The 23919-nt window shown below is 40.6% G+C and overlaps 1 protein-coding gene across 3 annotated transcripts; it reads right to left on the bottom strand.

Moving 5' to 3' along the window:
• Positions 1-590: 590 nt before the first annotated feature.
• Positions 591-23452, bottom strand: tcf3a (transcription factor 3a). Of its 3 annotated transcripts, none has more exons than XM_061085097.1 (20): positions 23070-23452; positions 19612-19708; positions 19214-19286; positions 14174-14247; positions 13045-13120; positions 12354-12394; positions 12121-12256; positions 11293-11342; positions 9826-9925; positions 9368-9504; positions 9085-9235; positions 8893-8951; positions 8687-8765; positions 7326-7402; positions 7018-7188; positions 6738-6846; positions 6460-6589; positions 3812-4056; positions 3329-3475; positions 591-3206 (listed from the first exon to the last, which is right to left on the bottom strand). In XM_061085097.1, exons 2-19 carry the CDS (start codon positions 19663-19665, stop codon positions 3336-3338), a joined length of 1902 nt encoding a protein of 633 aa, XP_060941080.1. In that variant the 5' UTR covers positions 19666-19708; positions 23070-23452; the 3' UTR covers positions 591-3206; positions 3329-3335. The 3 variants fall into 3 exon arrangements, with proteins under 3 accessions (XP_060941080.1, XP_060941081.1, XP_060941079.1); XM_061085098.1 differs by having other exon boundaries at positions 3812-4053; XM_061085096.1 differs by lacking the exon at positions 3812-4056 and adding an exon at positions 5349-5596 and having other exon boundaries at positions 23070-23450.
• Between the last annotated feature and the right edge of the window lie 467 nt (positions 23453-23919).

Below are 23919 nucleotides of genomic sequence, written 5' to 3'. Positions count from 1 at the left end.
AAAACCCCCGTAGAAAAATAACTAAAAAACCAACATTCTGCTCCTTTGGTGTGTGTTCTCTTGAGAACTGCTATGAGGATGATAGCAGTGGATATTTAGGTCAAACACATGGTGTAAATGACGCCATTTCAAGTCAAATTTAAATATTTTCTGTTGTCTTTTTATGTTTGAAGAATTGTACACTATTTACTTCAATTGTATTGGCTGCAATGCGGTTTACCCCATAAAGTGTTTTGTGGACTCAAACACTTCAACCACCCCTCCATCAGAATAGTGGTGGGGAAATGAGTGGATTAAAATAATTTGGTTTCCCTTTAACTCAAATTAACATTTTTTTTATTTACCCACAGCAAACCTCAAACCAGTAATTACTCCAGCACTGGATTAACCTATTTGCTTATTGCTTTGTACAAAATATAATGAAGCTGCAATGTGCATTAGACTGTGCAGTGTTTTTACACAGTGCTGCTCATGCATGCCCCATAGTGAACAATTTAGTTCTTAAGTCTTTATTGGATAAACTCAATTAGAATATTAGATGGATCAACAAAATCCAGGTTCACTTGCATTACCGGAAAAGGAAAATCAAATCAAGTGTTATTTGATTTATTGAAAAAGTCACTGGAAAAAATGCGCTTTGTTATGAAAAATGGCACATTTATTGCTACATTAGACACAACAGTCCTCGGTATCTACTTTATATATAAAAAATAGGAAACTGGAGGCACTTTGAGGACATAGCCTACATAGATGTTGTCCCCAAACATGAGTGAAGACAGAGATATGTTGCAGGTCACCTGCTGTGCAGGACAGAAAAGGGTTTGTCAACAAAGAATATCAGGTGTTTGTCTTGAAACTTGGATACTGTAGACAAACATATCTGTTTAGTTAAGAAATAAATGCACAGGCCTTCAGTAGCGATTTTCCATATCACAACAACACCACATTTTTCCTGCAGAATGGGTAGGGTAACTGACAAAGAAAATAATGTTTGGGGCTAGTCCATGGGGCAAGATTTGTAAAGAATTGACAGGTAGAGGTAAAACAAATACTGTCACATATCAGTATCGGCTTACGATAATGATTAAGCAGATAAGGACACATCATACAGCTGTACATACATATCAATGCACATGCCAGTCAAGACCAAAATTATATTTAACAGAACTAGTACATAATACATGAGAAGTTTAAGTTTTTTTCAGTGTCAGGTCGAAGACCAGGTTATTACTCATCTTACATCTAATGACGGACACTCAAGCAGTGAGCATCAATGAGTGTAATTCTTCATTTAGATGTTCAGAGACACTGTCAGATGTTACTGAAGTATATATGTTTTTATACATCTGTATTATAGAAAAGGTACAACTTATAAATCCTTAAATGCAACATTATCCACCATGAAGCAGAGAAGTATTCAGGCACTGGTGAGTAACCATTATCAAAACTCCCAAAGTCAGGGAAATGACTAAGGCCACCCTTATTGATTCATTTTATGCTTCATATCATAATGAAACACTGAATTATGTTGCAGATTGACCAACCCCTTCTGCCCCTTCTCAAACCAGGCAACAAGCTCATCACAGAGTTGCACGTCAGGGACAAGACAGGGTGTATGCAGAAGAAAAGAATTGTTGTGTCATTCAAAGAAAAAACTGTTGCAAACACCAGAACAATTCACTTACAACTGGCTTGACGGGTTTGTGTTCAAATGCATTTTCTTTCTTAAAAAAAAAAGAGCAATATCACAACATGTGATGGTACAGCCAGATCATTTTGTCATTTCTAACATTTCTAAGCACCTGGCACGAAAAAATAAAACACCTCACTTTGTTCCTGGAATCTAAACTGAGAGTCATCTTACATTTAATCAATGTAAACAAAAAAAGGAAAGAATATTCCAAATGATAAAAACAAAACTCATACATCTATATTACAAAGTAAAAAATAAAACAGAAGAGAAGGGAAACGTCGAATCAGTTCTAAAATAGGAAGATCCTTACAACATGATTTGCAATTGTTCGAAAGGGAAAGAAATAAAAAAATCCCTAAATGCTCAACAAGGAGCAACAACCAGAACAAGTCAGTCAATGGCAAAGTTTGCAGTAACACTCATGACCTCTTCAATACTCTGAAACTGCTCTGAGACTTACATGATGCATGTTCAACACGTTGTAACAGTGTCTTTACATGATTTGTTGTGGGCAGGCTGACGGGAGTCAGAGGCTTGATGATGAGCACACCGCTGAGACTGAGTGACTGGCTTGATGAAGGTTTAAGATTTGAGGATGATGCTTGTGTGCTCGAGTCCAACAGCAGCCTCACAGAGGGAAGGTTGGGATGTCCACATCTAATTAAACATGCGTGTGGATTCATTTAGTAAAGAGTCTTTGCTTGTGTTTGTGCCAGTGGTGGATCTCTCTCCATTCCACTTACATGGCAGTGACAATAACGCATGTACAGGACATAAAGAGATAGGAATCAGGGATACAAGGTTGAAAAGGAAAAATTTCGACCACACGTTTAAGTAGCTGACTGTGGAACCTTTTTAGCAAAGCATCAAATAAAAAAAAATACAGCCAGGATTACCAGCATATCAAAAAGAAGAGTCAGCTCTGTGATTGGCCACTCGATCCTCCCTCTGTGTCTCCAAACCTGCCTCAGTTATTCAGTCATTACATAGGAGGATAGCAATGGTGACTGTTTTTTAAAATCTTCAACAAACACTATGGCCTGTGTCTTTAAACAGGTTTTTGTTCAGACATAACATGAACTCAGATGTCCGTCTTTGCTTCTATAGAATGTAAGACCTTCTTTTCAGATGGGAATGCCAATAATTATCCAACGATGAAAATCCTAACTCTGCTCACATGAGCAGTTGATCCAAAAGTTTTATTTGATCCAAACAAGTTTTGCTCCCAACATGTAATGCATTTTTCAAAATGTTTTACAAAACATCACAAGAAAGTCCTGTATCATGTCCAATATCCACAGTCTCCAAACCAGAGTCCTTGCAGTAAAATGGATGAGTGTGCTTCTTCATCAGGGATGTGGCCACCTGCGTTGTCAGTATTTGTGGTGTGTGTATGTGTGTGTGTATGTATGTGTGTGTGTCACACATTTTCCAAAAGTTGCTTAACATACCGAGATGCATGACAATGATGGATTAAGGCCACGTGTTCTAAGGGCTGTATAATCAACAGGAACTGGAAAAAAAGGAGAAAGAAATTAATAACATTCTCACAAAAAACACAACAAAAATATATTTGGTTCATTGTAGTATCTCACAAATGTGACCCATCCCACTGTAGAGATTCTGAAGACTGACCTGAGAATTACATATGGCTAACAGGGTTGTGTCCATCTCCACCCAATCCAGGGTGACCCCCACCAAGCTGCATCTGGGGGTCCACACCTGACACTTTCTCCTCCTCTCTCCTCTTGAGGCAGGCGGCCTTTGGATTCAAATTGCGTTCTTTTTGATAAAAAAAAGGACAAATATACTGATTAAAATCACATTTGAGGAAACTTGAAGTGATCGCTTAGTGCTGACATGAAAGCAGAGCTTCGGACATAAAAAAAAGTGCCAAAGTAGAGAAAGGGAAACATAATGGGTAAAAAGCAAGACAGGAAAATGAAAAGAAGGATGAGAGATACAGGGATTTGGCAGAAGGGATATAATTCCTCCAAAAGTCTCCCTTTCTCCTATTACTCATTTTTCAAAGTGTGTGACTAGCACCTTCCATCCAGTGATGATGAGAGGCGGTTGGTTGTCCTGGTGGATGGGACTGTCCTGTGTTTACCGACCTACCTCGCACCTGCTTCTCAAGGCCCATGATGACCTGGACAGCCTGGTGCAGGATGATGAGCTTTGTCTGGGCCTTGTCGTTCTGCATGTGGACCTGAACCATCCTGCCCAGCTCTCTGAAGGCGCCGTTAATGTCGCGAACACGCACCCTCTCCCTAGTGTTGTTGGCGTGGCGGCGCTCTCGCTCCCTCAGCTCCTTCTCCTCGGCAGTGAGGTTTTCATCAGTCACAGCGACAATGCTGCAGCTGCTAGGAGAACGGAGGAGGGGGGTTGGAGGGGCTGGTTAACAAACCCAAATCACAACCCTGGCTGAACCTTGGCTAAAACTTTAGTTATACTAGTTTAAACCCGCAAGTATAAGACAGTGATTTATTGTTAATCCTCGTCAGAATTGTTCTAGTATTTAGAAATAGTTATATATTTTTGTGTCTGTGTACGTATGAGGCTGACTTTAAGCCCTTGGTCTAGATGAGACAAGATGAGTGAGATTGCTGAGGACAATCCCAGTGGAGTCTTTGCAGTGTCGCAGAGGAGGGAGGAGACAAACGCATGAAATAAATTCATAATAAATATTATGCTCGAGCGACCGGGTCTAATGAATCTTTCGCCTTTTACGCAGATTTTTTTTTTCAAGTTTTCGTTAGGGTCCACGATGGAAGTGGAGGGGATGTGGTGACTGACCAGCAAAATGAAGATATGAGAGAAAGGGAGAGCGAGGAAGCAACACCCTCTGCCAAGTACAGCACATAGAGAGAAACACAGAGGTAAAGCCGAGGGGAGAGACAGAAGGCCCCGTGTTAAATACATCAGCAGTAAGAGATGCATTTATCTGAATGTGAGGAGAACAGAATCACAGTTGCCATCTGTAAAAACGAAAAAATGACAGGGGACTAAATGAATGAATGTAAAGGGTTGTTGAAGCACAGACACAGCAACATAGCTGAAGATGGGTTGGTACACGTAACGACAGACAACCCTGCTTTCATGCACTAACACTCACTATGGGTCAAAGGTTAGAAAAAAAAAGAGTATATTCGAAATGAAAAAGACTTAATCGTTTAAAGCATAATGTGAATAGATGTTAATCCAGTCAAAGGGAGAAGCAGACAGATGTGTGAAGATGTTCAGAGTGGAGACAGACAGGCAGCTGTGAGACAGGCCAACACATCAGAACAAACAGCCGTCCTGTGTGTGTAACCAGAGGACAAAAAACTCAGAAGATGAGCTGGAGAATGGGCATGTCTTAAAAACAGTCACGCAGCTTCATTTCTTTTTCTCTCCATGGTTCGTTTGATCGTTTTAAGGATCAAGTGGAAAAAGTGTAATGCATAAATTCTCTACATCTGAGAAAGCAGTATTTATTGCTACACTTGGTGGTTACCAAGTGTAAAGTGAGGTTAACTGACATGAGTCATTCAAAAAGATTTTAAAAGTCCAACATAACATGTCATGAGCTAAGAAGTGAAGCTGTGTGGAAGTTTTAGATTTTTCGTTTGGATGCTTCCCCCTCCTCCTCCTTCCGCCCTGGACCCCCACTGACCTCGAACTTGCTGCTCCAGGTTGACTATAACGTTAACGGCCTGTTGCAGTACGATCAATTTGGTCTGCTGTTTCTCATAGCTCAGGTGGAGCTGACACATGCGGCCCAGCTCCTTAAAAGCCTCGTTGATGTCCCGCACACGTAGCCGCTCGCGGGTGTTGTTTGCCATCCTCCGCACTTTCTCCCGCTCAACCTTAACCTCCACTGGCAGATCTTCATCATCCTCATCATCCTCATCATCATCCAGACTAGTGAAGAACCAATGGCAGATGAGAAGGTAAGCAAGCAACAGTTGGGTGCAATTCACTGACAATTACTTCTGAAATTCGTTGAGCAATAAAATTTGCTACAAATGTCAGCCTATTGTTAAAAAATCTAAAAAAAAAGGGTGGATCACGATAGTGTTTCGTTTTAGAAATATGGCTCGTCTTGACCAAACAAGAAGAATATGAACAGCATGAAGCGCAGCAGTGAACCTGTAACGGCCAGAAAAATGCAAATATTTATGGATAAAATTATGTAATTTCCAGCTGCAGCAATGTTTGCGATTGTCACTTTAATACTGTCAAGATTAGTTCCCGTTTCATGAGGGGTTGATCATTGGCCATGTAACTGTCTCATCTGTAGTCAAACTTTATGGATTGGTGTATTTTGTGTCCACTTGTTAGAGTAAACCACTGAGTACTGGGTGACACAAACATGGAGGATATATGTAAGTATTTTAGGTATAAAATAGGAACCTGATAAATCTTTAAAACCAAAGTAAAACTACTCAAATGGTATTAGAGTTAAACTAAGTTTAAAGTAGTTAATTATGACTAACATGATTGTTTGAAATCTTGCTCATCTTCATGAGGTAAAAAATATTACAAGAATATATGTATAACGATCAGTCTCGATCAACATGCAAAATAACAAGCAATTAGACTGGTATCCTTAGGTCTAATGTTGAAATACATGAGAAATTAACTAGGTAGGAAGCTAGACATGTTGAAAGGTTTAAAGACTGTTCTCACAAAAAATGTAGCTAAACTACGGCAGCATCATACAGTATGTCATATGTCCCGATGGATCAATATGTTCCTGAAAAGAATTGTAGGTTCATCGACACCTTGTATGAAGTCGGCTCTTCATGTCTTTTTTCTCATCATCTGACTTGTCAGTAAGGGAGCAGTCATCGTCCTCCTTGCCTTCTCTTTTAATATCTGAAGCACTGGAACGATTTAGGCTGCTGGTCAGGCCTGCAAACAGAATTCACACACAATGGTACAGATATCAATTAGACACATACATGTATTACCTACCAGTTCAACAATAGGAACTGGGATATTTGACCGCAGTCTGATATGAAAACTAATCAGAGAGGAAAAGAGCAACAGGAGGTCTCACCAGTAAACCCTTCAGCCTGAGAGCCTGGACCAGATGTGGAGCCGTGGTGACCATGCAGAAGTCCTCCACTAGAGGGCAGACCAACAGAGTCCTCGTGGTGACCGGACACCTAAAAGGAAACAATGCAACTATTTTTCAATTCCCTTGTTGAAGTTTGTAAAATTGGAAAAAGTACAACCTAGTAATGATAACCCCTCTGACTTTGTGCCCCCTCTAACAATTTGAAATGTATTCAGTCATTGGTGGATAGATTTTGTTTGCTACTATTCACTTTTCTCACCAGCCCAGGAAGGCGACTGGCCAATCCAAGTGCTGCAGTGTTGAAGCCAGGAGGAAGCCCTAAACCAGACGTCAGCAGATTGTGCATTTCAGCCAATCCGGGAACTCCTTGGCTGCTGGTGTGGCGCTGGAGAACATTGATGACTTCTTCCAGACGGTCCTCCATTTTGCTCTGGTATGGACAGTGAAAACCATGAACAAAGAACCAGACGCACAACTCTAGAATTGTTTGTATATCTTTGACATACTTAGACAATATTTTGTTCGATCTTTCAGACAAGACAGAAAAAAAGAGGAACACGGACTCACCATGGTCTGAATGCCACTGTCAAAGTTAGGTGAAGGTGTGGCCTGGCCAGAGGAGCGAGCCCACTGAGATGCAGAGCCTGGAGGAAAAGATGAGGATCACAAGGTTCAATCAGACATTTGAGCAATGAGAAAGTATCAGCTGAGCTTATATTATGTAATCATTTAATACCAAAGTAATACTCACTGCACTCAGCTGTTAATTTATGTTGACCTATTTATCCTAATGGATATTACATTTTTGCTGGAGACTTGGAAATGATCTGTTTTTTAAATGCTGCACTGGTATCGTTTCTTACAGACCCTTGTTATGACAAATTGTATCATTGCCTTAACCTTATTGTCACTTGTGCATTGTACACACTTGATGTAATTGTTGCACTGTCCTTCAACTATAAGTCATGTTGCAAATCTGTTTTAGCTCGTCTGGGAAACTGTAGAAAATAGATCAGAACCTGTTCACTCCTTGTGAGACTGGAACTAAACTGTGTTTGTAGGTATCCGAACACAGATAAATGTATGTTATAATAATGAATTCCTTCTTAATGTGTGATGAGCCAATTCAGAGACAAATAGGGAAGCGACCCCACCCTCTTTTTATTTTCTCTTCCTCTCTCATAGGTTATATTTGGGTGGTGTGTGTGTGTGTGTGTGTGTGTTCAAGAGAAGGTTCGGCTGTTAATGTGTGTACTCATAGTTCCACTTGCATTATGTACAGAAAAAAAACCCATTGTCTATGTAATTTTCATAATTGCTCCAGAACATACACACAACCAGAAATCCAATATAACATGGATATAATACCAGCATATGTTCCCTTTAAATCTATATCGCTGAGACATTTCTTACAACCACCTTACTACTATATCAGATGACCTAAATATCCAGATAGTCTCGCCTGCCATACTTATCTCAGTTCTATGTTTGTTCAGTGCTAGCACATAAAAAAAGGTCTAACTGAACTCGGTGACACAAGTGCGAAAAAACAATCTGGGTTATTTAAATTATGTAGACCAATCTGATTTATCAAGGGTGGTCCTTAACTGTGCCAAACTCGTGTTTATAAGATAGCAGTCAGACATATTATGTTTATTTTGACTGCTATGCTTCACTGACAATACTGATACTGATCATAATGGAATTTGCACCAGAGAAATTGAAGGTCTATCACAGATAAAGATTCTAAACATGTTTCCTTCCACATTTCACCCAATAGATGGAGCTACATTGTCACTATGAACCATTCACAGTCTGAATGAGAACAAAAGATTCGTCAAAGAATGGAAAGTTTATTGAAACAGCAGTCTATAAGAGCCAGCTGACCTTTAAACCTCAGGTCAAAATGACTGCAGGTACTGACTCACCTGAAACAGCTTGAGGTGAGCAAGAGGGAGTAGATGGGGATGGAGGGAAGCCGTTACTGTTCGGGTCTGAGGGATAGATCTGGACACAGAAGTTTTTGTTTTTTAATCAAATAAACACAATGTGGTAATGTATTCTTTATGTCAAAGAAAATTAAAGTTCTGTGTGTAAGAATGTTGCATAAATATGCATTTTTATCATTACTTACAGATGCCAGGGCCTTTCCGATCTCATCACCTGAGCTTCCAGGAGCTTGTCCTCGATTGGCTTGATGGAAAAGGAGCACACAGCATATTGCTCAGAACTTTTGCTCAATAACAACGCAACTATGTCACACAATAACATGAAAACATTTAGAGCACATTTTTACAAAGAAAGGAGCACAAACTTAAGAGTTTACCCATAATAGAGTCACTTCCAACAATAGGGGGTGTGTGGTTGGAAACACCAAAGCTGCTGGAGCCAGAGTGGAAGCCAGCGGGATGAGCCCCATTCACCTCGCTGCCATGCAGGGGGTAATTTTGTGGAGAGAGGGGCAGTGGCTGCCGTTTCTAGTAAGCAAAAACAGCAAAAAAAATGAAATCCACAGACAGAGGCCCTCGATGATACATTTGTCAAAAAGTGTCAAAAACCTCATTATGTCTAGATAGAAAACAAGTGCAGAGTGTGAGGGCAGGGCTCACCAGTCTGTCTTGGGGGTTAATGGCTGTGAAGGGTCCATGCTGGCTCATATGGGGGGTGTTGCCCAGCATGGAAGAAAAACCAGGCTGAACCATCGACCCGGCCGGGCCCCATGGATCGGAGGGTGGGTGGAGGCCTTCTGTCAGGGGGCATCAAGTGGAGGAGTGGGGAGCAAGAAGGGCGACGGATAACCAGCCACAGCAGATGAAAAGACAATGAAGGACACAGATGAGACATGTCACATTACTGTGATAACTTCATTTAACTAGATTGCACCATTTAAAAGTCTGGCTTTAACACCTACATGTAGACTTCCAGAAGGAACAACTAAAACTATATTGGTAACACAAAGAAGCTTTAATCAACTAATCTATGTAGTTGCAAAGTGCTTTATCCTTATTTACCAAAACTGTCTCCCAACACAACACAATGTAGGGGAGTAAAATAATGTTAAACTGACCTTGCATGTAGAACGGTGGTGGGTAGGGGTTTCCTGCCTTGGAGGATGTGTAACCAGCATTGTCCCTGTTAAATTCCTCTCCTGAGGCTGATGCATAAACCTACAGAAAATACACAAAGAGAGAACTTTTCAGCCTTGTGCTTAAAAATCGTCTTAAAAATTATACATGACTATAAAAAAGATGAACTGTGTATCAAACTATAAAACCCAAGTGTTGTATCTGTGGTATTTGTTTGACTTCATAAGGAAGATAGGTAGGAGCTCTCTCGTGCTTTTGTAGGTGGGAGAAATATGATAAATAATGAATTATTTAGCCTTAGAAAATAGTATCAAGACCTGTTTGAGTTAAGACTTCAAAAATAAAAGAATTATGTTTATTCATCAAATACCCGATTAAACACAGCTCTTAAATTGATAAGTTCCCTCTTAGGAATCTTTAAAAAACCTTTTGTTACTATCTAGTTTTATGACTTAACTCAATAAACAGACTGCGGCAGCATTTCACCAGACTGGAGCCCTGAGCTTTAAGTATTGAATGTGCAGTGTCAGTGGTTTTATTGGGTCCTGTCTACCATTTCAGTCAGGCTTTTATGTACTACCCTGTTAAATAAAAACATGCAGAGAATGGGGTAGAGATACAAAATTCAATCATTTTAACACGGTAAGATGTGACCATACAGTGGGATCTGCTGTTGGAATCAGTCGACTTTCGAATGCCTATAAAGGGACCAATGTTCTGAACAACCGATCCTTCTCAATCGAGTCTATTCTAGACGGAAATCAAATATCAAAATGTGTCTGCAAAACTTATATCCAAATGGACTCAAGTTGTCTCCTGTAATTTGATTAAATGGAGAGAAAAGGAGAGGAAAAAAGAGGGGAGAGGAGAGGAGGGAACGGAGAGATGCACTCCTAATTACTGAACCATCTGTCGAGCCCTGGACGGCAGCCAACTCTACTGGCAGCTGGGAAAGAGGGATGGGGGAGGGAGAGAAAAAAGGGGAGGGCTGTTGTTCGTGGTGGTGGTGGTGAGGGGGGAGGAAATAGGCTGCCCAGAGAGCGAGAGTGAGAGAGAAAAAATGAGGTGGAGTAAGAACCATCAAACCCCAGTATAAATTCCCTCCAGTGATCTGACGAATGCATTTGGCTGAGAAGAAGAAACGTGGCCATAAAGTAAAGGGCCTACAAATACAACACACTATAAATACATACTGCAGATGAGTGACTGGCTAAACAAGTGGCTTTTCCCCCCATTTTTTTCTTTGCCGCACTGGTGAAGATACACAGCTGTCAGGCTCGACGACCTGTATTGCAGCTATTCTACTGCTATGCAAGCCAAGGAGAGGCTTAAGATGCCAAACGGGATGTGAAAATGAACAGAAACATGAAAACATGGGCTCCCACAGATAGAGTGCAAGGTCTGAAATGAAGTTCAGGGCTGCAGCCTTTCTGGAGGTTAGTACTCACTGATGAGGGCAGGCCAGGGGGCACCTTCCTGATCTTTTTGGGCTGGGATTCTGAGGGTAGAGAGACAAATCACATAAGCATGGTTACACAAACGTCTAAACATATTGCAGGATTGAATTATACAACAACCAATGAAGAGATTCATATGGTTGGGGGGGTTAGGGTACCTAATAAAGGTATCCTTACCTCGGTTCTGAAGTAAGTGGTCCATCTGACTTTGTGACTACACATTAATGACTAATAAACAGTTATTCTATGCCAATAAGATTCAAATATTTCTTCGGTGAGAACAGATTTCAGTTTCTCTTATTAAGAAGAAGAAGTGAGAATTCTCAGACACTTTTTAAAACCGCATCAGGAGAAGTGATGATAGACATTAACATAATTTTTACATTAAGGAAATTTAAGTTTTTCTGATATAAAACAAACAAGGTCAGCAGGATTATGCAAAAACGACCTAACAAATTTTCACAAAACTTGGTGGAAGGATGGAACGTAGGACAAGAAAGAACCTAATCAAATTTAAGGCAGATCAGCACTAAGGTAAATTTAGGATATTTTTGTATCACTTTCTACAACGTTGCAATGCAACATTTTCTGGCATTTTTACCGATTTTAAAGAGTATACCAATCGATCTTGCGACAGGTTATCTGGCATTTTAAGGGGTCTGATACATATGAGCGTGTACAATTTGACACAGATTGTATTTTAAATGAATCTAGTGGATCTAACCGTGGTCTCATGAGGGGATTGTTGGGCCTATGGTTTCTACTAAGTGCCCTTCTACTTCTGTGTTCAACACTTGAGACAGTCCTTTAGAGTCTTACCAATGGGTTCCTGTGAGGGTCTCCTGCGAGCGTTGCTCCCCTCATAGGAGGAATAAAACTGGGAGTTGGGCTTCAGGCCAGACGGGGAGAGGGGATCAGGACTGGGCATGGGTAATCCATTGGGCATAAAGCCAGGCTAAAGACAGTATAAAAGAAAACAAACGATGTTGCAGTGTAACAGGACAGGTATGAAAGAATATCTGATACTAATACTTTAACTCTGACAAATTTACCTGTGCTGCAAATGACGAGTATGGCCCTCGCTCAGCCTTCCCTATTAGGAGGTAGAAATATAAAAATCAGGTCATGTACGTGAGAAGTAGGCTTTTATGTCAATATTAAATCACAATCTGGCAATTCCCTATTCCTCTATTTCAGTGCCTCCATCTGCTATGTGAGTTTACATTATGATGTGTAGTATTTATGGCTGTGAAATAAAAAACAACAACAAATTGGACCATTATAAATGGTTCAGGGGCAATTGTGCCCAACCTCTGTCCCCTCCCCTGACAGTTAAACAGAGGAGAGCTATAGCCACAGTCCCGGGGGAAAGCCTTGTTTGTGCATGGGTGCCCTTTACACCCCCCCTGCCCACACTGAACACACAAACTGGAACACACAAACAAACCCCTCCTCCACATCCTTCCTGATTACCCTGCTCCCTTCATCCATTGCCACCAAACCATAAAAATGCTTTGCTCTGAAGTGGTACATTATCGTCTAACCTGTGAAAGGCAGTTCTCTCGAATAAACAACTCAATGCTTTAGCTCAGTCACACTGTCCATTGAAATAAATGTGTGCATTTCATGCTCTTCAGTTGTTTAGTCCTTTTATTAGAAACACAGAATGTCCCCGTTTAAAAAAAGATGTGAAAGTTGTGGTTTCTGTGCTCAAACAGCTTAGTTCTACTTAAACCTTCTTACCAACAATCCCAGGTCCAAATATGGGGGCAGAGGCCATCCCCTGCTGTTCACCATAAAGACCTTCTTCTCCATAAGCCTGAGGGAGAGACAGCAGAGGCTTTAGGGATATTAATATAGATGAATTAAATCAAGTAAAGCCAATTGAATTATGTAATGAAATTGGTTGAACTGTGAATTGGTTAGTAAACATTGTCCAGTTTTGATGTGAACACTTAAACAGGTCGGACACTAGTCCGATCTGGCATTAAATGTGAATATGGGATTCTTAAGCAGATACAGGGTTAGTGTAGTATTAATACTTGATTACCATAGAAATACACAAATTACATTGACAAAAAGAGTTTCTTTTAAATAAAATGACATCTGTGAGTGCACACCACTTAATCTTCTTTAATTGTTTGATGTAATGTCATCAAATCTATACAAAGATTACAATAGAAATTTAGCTAATTATTTTCCTAATCCTAAATTAGCTGGTGAGCATTATGTCCTAAAGCAGATTCTCAGATGTCATGGGGTGATGACCAAAATAAATTCTCAACATGTAGGAAATACTAAATCCAAGGGCATCGGTCCAGTAGATGCGCCATCACAGTGCAAACCTTACTCATTACGCTTTTCCTTCCAGGCAGAAATCAGGTTTGGTAGAGCCTTGTCAGAACATGGGTTGAGCTCAGAATATCAGGTACTTTAAGCTGTCTATTGATGAAAACCTATCATTTGATGGTAAACTAACCTTGGGCGGTTCCAATAACTGAAATCCTGTTTGATAAAGTATCAGTAATAATCTAGACTGGAAAACTGAGGCTCACTGAGCTGAACAGGTGGACATACCCAGTGAAGTACAAACCAATGATCTACGAGATATACAAATGTTAATGAGAAACTCCTTATTGTGGCAGAGGTGGATCATAACTCCTTCTGAAAAGTGTAATGTATAACGTGACATACTTTTATCGTTCACTGTGAATATGTTTATGCTGTCTTACGGAGATCATGTGTAAAATGTTCCCAGTGTGCACAAATTGGTGCTTTATTTAAGGTAAAATGCAGGTTTAACACTTGATCATCTAGTAGTATACTATGTGTTAGACAAAGTTTCAGTGTAGTAAGTGAGGATGAATCGTACCCGTCCCTGGTTGAAAGACGAACTGTTCTGTTGTCCTTGTCCCCAGTGACTGGACCCACTCCTCTCATCTATACCTGGAAGACAAAGATTAGGTCCATTAACCTCCGACACATTCCTCAAAGGTGTTCAAGCTTTGCTTTGGAAAACCAAGTTCAAATTAGGGGAACGATGACCTGCGTTGATACAGGTTTTTCAGGTCGCTCAGAGTAACCTTCACTGAAGAGCCTCACTTCACAGCTCACACAGAGACAGCACAGTGACAGTCACATAACATGGATATGAGCTGTGGGAAGTTTGAATAATTAACACCCAGTATGAAGCTTCCCGAATCATCCTCGACATTCTTCATTCTCCCACTCCACTCCTGCACATTTTCCATGGCAACAGTCATTCATCAGCCATCTATTCTCTCACATTTGGCCGACACCTTCATCTTAACGCAGACGCTAAGTCTCAATCTTACATGGCCGACACACAAATTGTCCCTGGCCAGAGCACTGCAGCTTCCACAGAGGCCAGCGTGTTTAAAATGAGTGATTTTTAAAGATTGATGAAGCAGAAATTTCTGCCCGTCCCCTTCCTCTCCATCTCCTCTCATACTGCTACACACCATCTCTAGGGGAAAGCTGAAGCTTAATTGCGTACTGATTTGCATAATTGTGCATATTAATGAAGCTTGGCTCTATGAATATTCATATTTTTGTTTTGTTGTCTAATTAAAAAGCGGAGAGGGGAGGGGGATGGGGTAGAGGCGGGATCGAATCATGACAGGATCAGCAGTAGAACAGAGTGATGGGTCCACAGCAGTGAGAGCTGCTAGATTGCCGTGACAACTGTGATCTATACGTACGACACCAGCAGAATAAGAGATGAAGGAGGCAATGTCTTGTCCCATGTCTATGGCTGACTGTCACTCTCCCTGTCAATCAAATACAATAAAGAAAACGCATGAACCATTTGTTTCTGCTGGAACTCATGAGTATCTGAGTTTCAGACAAGAAAAGGCTCCTAATCAATATTTTCCTATTCCTGATGCTTTTGTGTATTAGAAGTACGATTTTCAACGTGTTAACTAACCGCACAGAATAAGTGTATTATATAGTGCATATTTAAGGAGGCTTAGTTACTCCTATGTATTTATATGATGAATGAAAAGCGGCCAGCTAGCATCAATATCGACACATTAAATAAATGCATGTTTACAGACAGTAGGAGTAATATTTTTAAGTCTACATTACACACCTAGGTTATTAACCATGTATCCATGCAGCCTGTCAGAACAGTCCTGATAATTAGAAAGACATCAACATGTGATATTTTCTCCTCTTTGCTTGTAAGCCCTGAAAGGTAAACTGTCACCATCTATTCCACAAATAGCAGGATGAGTGCAGCGCTTACTGTCTCCACAGCCGTCTTCTATGAGAAAACCTTTCTCCAGCCAGGTGAGAGGTAAAAGGTGTAATGCGTGACTGGCTGTGAGGAAAATGATCTGAGAACTAATGAAATTTCACACTTGGAGGAATGGTGTTGTGAGATAAATGTTAATGGTACATGGAAGAGTAGACACGTGAAATATAAGGTGTTAAATAATTTTAAATAGATGTTAATTAACTCACTTCATGAGCTGATCTTATGACAAGTAGAGGAACAGAACTGAAGGGATACATCAGCAGGTTTTCAAAATTGCTGCAAATAATACTGATAACTTAACTTAATTAAGGTAATCACAAAAAGAAAAACAGTGAGTGTAGGAACGATGGTCTCTTATCATAAACTCCCTCTAAACTCTAACCTATGTATCCTGTAATATCACATTGTAATATTTACAAACACTATAATATTATAATGCAGGTTTATATGCCATCAGTGCTGCTTGCAACTTTTTGATGACATCACAGAGTAAAGCTAAATCGAAACTAACTATAAAGTGTGTATAATATGTAAAAAACCATTGTGGTTTGGGTTTTTGTCCCTTGGCCTGTTCCACCGTGCTGGGCAGAGACTTGGAGTAATAAAAGAGTTATAACAGATCGCAGTGCAAATTATTATCACATATAAATTAGACATGGGACCACAGAGGTATGAAACTTATTCACATTTTGACTTGAGTATCAAAATGACTTTGCCAGAACAAACAAGCTTTATTAGCGCCGTGATCAAAACCTTGAGGAAAAACATGAGTAGTGCGGCGCTCAGACAGACTACCAGGACTGGAAAAGGAAAAACGAAGAAAAGGGTGAGTAACATCAGACAAATTCTCTGGTGAACCCCAATGCACTTCTCCTCCCAGCATGCAACGCCCCTTTAAGCATGGATGGTCTATAATTACACAGGAAGAAATACTGGAAACAGACAGCCAGTCTGAGTCATAGGCTTTATGAGAAAAACCTCTTGAAACATACATTGACCAAACTTGCAGACATGTCTTTTTTTCACAGGAACACTGCCCCAGGCACCTATAACTGAGTGTACCGTTTTGTCTACACACCTTCTTCCTTCCCTTGGCAAAGTGACTCACACAGACACAAAGCATGATGTCAGATCAACTCTCAGGAGAGTGAACACTGTAAATGAAGTCCTGAACAATGTACAATAACACAGGCCAGGCTGCTGTAACCCGTGAGTCACTGGAGACTTCTCAAACACAACCCACTGTGCCCTAACCCACTAAAACAGCTAAGAGCCGTTGTACTTACTAGGTGTTAAATTACATATGCACACATTTGTCAGGAGTAACCTTTTTAAACTCCAAATCTATGGTAACTTGAACACTCTGGAGTTCTGTGTGTTTAGTTCACATCTGTTTGAAAAATGGAACATTTCATGCAAATTTGAAACTACCCCCCTTCTACGTCTGCCCATACCAAAGTTTAAAAATATATTTTAGGACTCTCGGTTTCCAGTGACCAAAAAATGAAAGTGTGCTGAAAATTACTTTAACTGACTGGTAAAGGGATTGAACGGGCACATTAAGACCAGAGCGGAGATATTATCATCACTGGAAGCGCTGGCATGGGAGGATCCCCACAGCCACACATGTTAAACCTCCACATAACCAAAACCTTACCCATTCTGAGGTAAAAAAAAAAGGAAAAGGCAACAAAGTCTGAATGGAAAACATGTCGCAGCTGCAGGAATACAGATTGAGTTCAAATTTATGTATGAATTTGTACCAACATATTATCATATTGCACAAACCTACGTTGAAACCTGATATTTCTTGATGAACGTGTCAGTAATTATCTTGCCAGCACTTCGTCATTAAGGAGCAAACAACGGATATTTTACAGATAAGAAGAGAGGCTGATTGATGCTCCAAGGATAGATTTTGGTCGGAGAAAATGTTACGGCAAAGGGACAATGCCATGAAGGGCCGCTGGATTGAACATCTGAGTCTCTTTTAAAAGCATGCACCTTGGCTTGACAAAAGAACATGCAAGTGGCTCTCAAATGAAAAGAAATAGAGCCCCATTCCCCCACCCTGTCAATGTTTCCCTTGTCTTTCATCTTAATTCAATATTCCATTTCATAATATGTTCAGTCAGAAAAGAGCCACTGCACTTCTATAGATACAAAGGTGACAGTTGAAGGTTTGCGTAGAGCTAGTGGCTATGCAATTGTAGAAAAAGACCCAAACATTTTTAAAAGTTAACACATTGTTGTATATGTCAGCAATACAAAATAAAAAACAAAAGGAACCGTGATCTCAAGTATCTCTGACGATGTTTATTAATAGTATCTAAATGTATTTCTTGAAACTTAGGTTAAATGCTGGGATGGCAATGTTTTTAATGAGGATGGATAAAAATACACTGGGTGAAAATGTGTTGTATGAAGAGTAGAAGTAGGGTGGGAGTAGGATGAGAGAAAAAACTTTTTCACAGAGAGGTTCAAAGAGAGGAGATTAATTGAGCTGTTCCCATCAACCCCCACCACTTCGGCCTTTGTCTTTAGCTGACTGAATGGCAACAGCTGAGAAGGTGAGGGAAGGGACACGTGCAAGGGAAAGGTGTAAAGAGGAGATGACACTTGGTCTACATTACATAAATTAAGCGTACCATTTCTCCTAAGGTCCTTTTCAATAATCTGTGATCAATAATCAAATCTTTTACAGCCTGTTACATTGTCTGCAGTTGTATTATTATATGAACAAGGCCCCCATTTCTAGCTTTGGGTGAGAGAAAAGACAGATAGCTTGTATTTTCTTTGCAACAATTTTTTTTGGGACTAGATCAATAAAAGAAAAGCACTTATTCTATTAACATTACACAGATGGACAAATCTAGAAAAACCAAGAACAAAAACAAATGTTTAAAAAAACAGTTACTTAATGGTCCAGTGTGTAAGACTTAGGTTAAAGGGATCTAGTGACAGGAATTGACTACAAAATAGTGATGTTTTCACTAATGCATTACAATCTAAATGCTACGAATTGTTGTTTTCTTTACCCTAGAATGGGTCCTTTATATTTAAATACTTATATTTTCATGCTGAGCGGGTCCTCTCTACGAGGCCGCCATGTTTTTTATAGTAGCCCAGACTGGACAAACTAAACACCTTTTGAGTATTTATGACGACTGAAGGCTCCCCCCGGTTCTCTTTCATGTTTGGAAAGGGAGGGTGGGGTGAGAGGAATTCAGCTGCAACCTGAAACTTCCCCACTAGATGTTACTAAATTCTACACACTGAACCTTTAAGCCCTATCCACACTAATGTGGATATTTTGCAAAATGAACTTTCCTCTGCATTTGGCATTTGTCCTAATGCACATTTTTACAATTTGACAAACACCTTCCAAAGAGCAGATCTGTTTGCCTGCCTTGTACAAATACTTGGACGCCAGCATTCTTCTCTGGTATTTCATGCCTTTGACATGGACTTGATCGCTTCTGGTCCGGCATGCTAGCGTTTGCAGTAATTTTTGTGTTGGTGATATTTTGTGGAACAATATCTTTTAAAATAACATATCTGCAGTAAGGTAGACACGGCATTAAACTATAGCACCCACATGGACAGCAGAAATAAATGTATTGGTCTTACCTGAACCTCCAAACTGACTGCTGGCGAGAGTAGTCGGCCGGTTCTTGCCGTTTAAGGCTGGAGGCGCAAACATCTAAAATGAGAGGAATAAAATGGTTAAAAAAAACAGTGGGAGTTCATCTAAGAGTTTAATGAGTTTACCCCTATCGTATAATATCCAGTTTAGCCAACTGCTACAATGGGCTAAGGCAGTATACGTATTCCAGCATTGGAAGTCTCGTAAAAAAAGGTGGCGGATGTAAGCGCTTCAGTCCCTGACTGGCTGACCCATTCAGGGTTGCCTTGATGTTCATGCACATTTAAACCTGCTTGACAACAGATCGAGTTCAAGTCATTTGTAGTTCTGGTAGCATAATGAACTGTATAAGATGCATACTGAGTCTTCAGAGGGATCTTACCGCGCTAAAATCCAGCAAGTCGTTGAGCTCCTTGTCGGTTTCCACTGCAGCCATGCTCTGCTGCTGTTCACTTGGCCCTTTCAGTCTCAGCAAGTGACTATAAGCAGAGGTAAGGAGAATATGAGTCTATTTTCCCATTTGTAAGATGTTAAATATTATCACCAGCAAAGGTACAGAAAAGTTAGGTGTTCGCAAAATCAAGTGTCAGGTTCTTTGATACCTTGATTAAGATTATGTGACAATGTAATAAATATGACTATTGGTGTAGTTCAGTGGCTAATCTAAGTAAAGGAGGGTGATATAGTCTTGACTACCCAATACGTAGAGCTGGAGATAGACCTTTTGTTGATTCCACTCAACGTTGTTCAAGAAATGTTACAACTTAACAATTACACAGTGTTAAAACAACAAAAGTTTTCATTTTATAAACAATGTGTTATTTGAATTGTTGTTTGTGAGTCCTGTAGTTCACAACATTGTATTCACCAGTTAACCCGCTGAGATTTTACATAAGGACAAACCACACTGTCAGACAGAGCTTTGAAACAACCTCCACATAGGCAATCAGAGATCAGTTTAAAATGAGTCTGGTTTGAAAAAATTTCACTAGAGATCAAAGTTAACAGTCAAACTGTAAAGGCCCAAATGATGACGCAGAACTGATACAAGGTAAAACCTCCCACGGTTGTGGTAGTATATTTAAATTATGGGTTAGGAGGCTTAGTAAGTCAAATATCTTAATGAATAGGAGGATTGATCAATATTAATAAAAGCAATACCTAAATTGTAAGAAATGCTTTATGACCATTTAATATGATGATACATATACTCCTAGGCAAAATGGACACTTACAATGACAATCTAACATAGATCATTCAATCTCTAGACAGTAGACGGTGATTCAAGTTGATGAGACTCAATTAATTCAGGCACATAACCTACAACCTCACTGAATCCGCTTTTAAGGGAGGGTTGTGCAGGCACATGTAAACTTTCAATGACACATTTTAACAGTAATTAATCACTAATAACTATGTCATAAAGGAGCACATCCTTGCCTGAGACGAAGTGAGAGTTTGTCTGAAAGCCAATATCTAACATGGGTGATAGTGGTTCATCCACAGGCCGCACTGTGCTTTGGCTGCTTCCTCTCCCTCATAAACCAACCTGCTCTGACAGCTCTTTTGAATAACTCACAGTCATAAGAAAACTTGCTGGAGTCTCGAAAAGGCAATTCCACGTCAGGTTCACAAGTGGATCTGCATCAAGTAAAAATGTGTAAAATATCTAAATATATTATTTCTACACGAGTTGGACAAACCAGCAGAAACACTTAGCAATAGACAAGCACTTCTATTAAAGGTGGTTAACGGTGTTGATTAAATTCGAAGTTTCATTTTTCAGACCCTAGCTTGTGTTTTCATCAAGCAAATATATGTTTACAGGTGGTTCAGTTCAGTTTAAGGTTTACTTGTTGCCACTGGAGTGTGTTGTCATTATTTTGGATGGTTCCCACTTTAAATAATGATGCAGAGTGTGTGTACCTCTGCAGGTTTCCCTAAAAACTGCTTACATGTTCCTTTTCTCTGTCAGTGACATGGTTATTGTCAGAATTTCTTGGTGAAAAACTTGGTGGCAGGACTCGGCATTTGGTCAAGAAAGAAGCCGTTAAATTTTGGTGTGGTGACTTTAAAAGTGTTCTGATAAGGAGATTGTTGGGCCTTGGCCGGGGTATGCACTCCACCGAGTGCCAATCTAGTTTGTCATTGATCTGTTTTATAAATAGTTTGCAAAAGAACAAATAGTACAATAAATATATAATAGTTTAAGGGATTTTAACAGTTTAATCTCCAAACTCGGTTTATAATCCAGTGAAAACCATGAGAAAGACAACACGGGAAAAATAAGAAATAATTTTTTTTTTTTAAAGCCGATAAGTCATAACTTAATAACTTTACCTGATTTTATTGAATTAAGTACTTATACTGTATACATTTGGTTTTACACTTGCATCCTCTAATATATAGAGTAAATGGTATATAATGTACATAGTACTGGATTTTAATCTTGAACTCTTTTACTTTACTTAGATGTACTTTATGTAAAATGTCTGCTCTCTTTTAACTTTCATTATATTCACACATGACTGAGGCTGATCTGTCCTTCTTGTCCAACACTTTTCTTTGTATGGTTGTCTCTTAGGTATGACAACATTAAAACTTGACACTGCAACTAGATCGAGACTAATGGAGAAGCAGTGTGAACAGGGGTACAATGGTTCCACAGTTGCTCAAAGACAGATGCACATAGTAATGACCCATTTACTGAATAATGTGTTAGATAGCTAGCTAGCTACTTTATATAACTCAAAGGGGGATTTATAATCTGAGATCAAGCCAAAATGTGTGGACTCTACATCATCTAGTAGTTTCTGTGTCAGTGAGCTGAGGTCAAAATGGGGGATAAGTGTTTTAGCCCCTCCTAACAAATGGAAGTGGCTTGTCTGGAGCACCCCCACCTTGGGCCTAGCCCATTTGGAGAAAACTTTAGAAGCATGAACGGCCAAACAAAATGTCACACCTGGTGTCAAGACGGGGGACGGTGGGATATCGGGGGACCGTGTTTTCATAGCTCATCGATGGGTTACACGGTTTTACGTTTACGAACTTTAACAAAAAAAACCTGTTGCCTGCGCTCCCGTCGAGCAGAGGGACCGAGGCTCCGATGAACACAAAGACTGGAGCTGCCCAAGTTAAAGCTGAGGAGTCAAAAACACCCGAAAACCGCACAAAACATCAAAAATGTCCTGAAAAAGTTGCACTACTTGTATATAAAACCACGCAGGGAGGACGGAATGTAGCTTCGGTCGCATTCGTGCATCGAGTTCGTTTGTTGTTGGCGAATGTGCGTGAAAAAATAACACTTCTGAGTTACACTTTTAACACGGGTTTTATTAGCATTGCTCAATTTGCTTGTTTACACTTAATCCGAGTGTCCTAGGCTACATCGGTAATGCAGTAGAATAAGAAACGTCAACGTGTGGCCGTTTGCAATTTGAGCTAAAAACGCGTCTAATGCGATTTTTTCCAACTGTTACGTTCACGTCGCGATGCTAACATTTGTTTGTGGGGGAGCTACTGGTGCTTCAGACAGCTAAACCCCGAGGGGAGCTAACTCGGTCTGGGAACATGCTAACGTGCTGGAACGTTAGAGCCACTTCGAGTGAACAAAGAAGTCTTTACCCGCACGGGCCAGCGGGTAGTACTGAGTAATAACACCGGGAGAAAGACCGTCCCCCGGGCCGCGGGGGGAGACAAACCCGGAGACCCCGCTCTTCCCGGCGGAGGCTCCCACTCAGCGCAACTTAACGATGCGCGGAAAAACTTGATTATTACTCCGGTAACAACGAGAGTCGCCACTTGTGTTCTGCATGCACGATAGTGTGTGGATGCGTTTACCTGGAGTCAGTGATGTGGCATCCAACAGGGAGGAATCAGCGACGGGAGCGGAGCGAGGAAAAAACACAAAGTTATGGAGAGGGTCCTTCCTTCCCCCCGTGGTCCGGACTCACTGCCGCGGGTTGGATGTGGATGACGAAAGGCGAAACGAATCACTCCTCCGCCGCCGCCTCACCTAGCTGCCGACTTCGTCACAAAACTGAGATCACGCATCCGACACGAACCATTACTCTGATGTTAGTCTGGTCCTCGGATCGTTAGAGAAAAAGCTCGCGTCTCATTCCCCGAGAAGACATTTTAACAGCCTCCACATTGTCGGGTTCCAGTGTGGTATCCCTCCGCAGCGCAGCCCACGGGAGGACGCTGAAACATCAGCGGTGTCCAGTTTCAGCTCGAACCGTGCGAAGCAGTTTTCGACGTTGTTGATGTCGATGCGATTCGGTAAAAAACTGAACAAAATGTCCCCGGGTCGCGTCTGCGAAAAGAAACACACGGAACGGTAGGAGCACCGATTAGCGGGGGTTCTATTTCCACATGCGGAAGCAGACAGCGGAAAAGCCCCACAGAGCCGACCACCAGAAGATGGAATGATAATATCGGAGGGAGGAACCAATTGGATGCGAGGAACATTTGATTGACAGCAGGGACGTCCAAATATGTTCCAGCATCACCTTGTAGGGGCGGGTCCCTCCGCCTGCGGCTGCTCGCCTTTAAATGTTGTTCTCAAATACTGAGATAATGTTCTTATCGTGTGTGTGTTCCTAATGTCACACAATCATAATAGTGCTATTATGTTTCAATCGGATTCATGTATTTAGTGTTGAATATACTGACATAAGATCAAAGTAGG

This window comes from Limanda limanda, chromosome 13 (assembly GCF_963576545.1).
Source record: "Limanda limanda chromosome 13, fLimLim1.1, whole genome shotgun sequence".
In the NCBI taxonomy this organism is placed as follows: Eukaryota; Metazoa; Chordata; class Actinopteri; order Pleuronectiformes; family Pleuronectidae; genus Limanda; species Limanda limanda.
The sequence above is the reverse complement of the archived record's forward strand: the minus strand, read 5'-3'. Positions and strand labels throughout refer to the sequence as shown.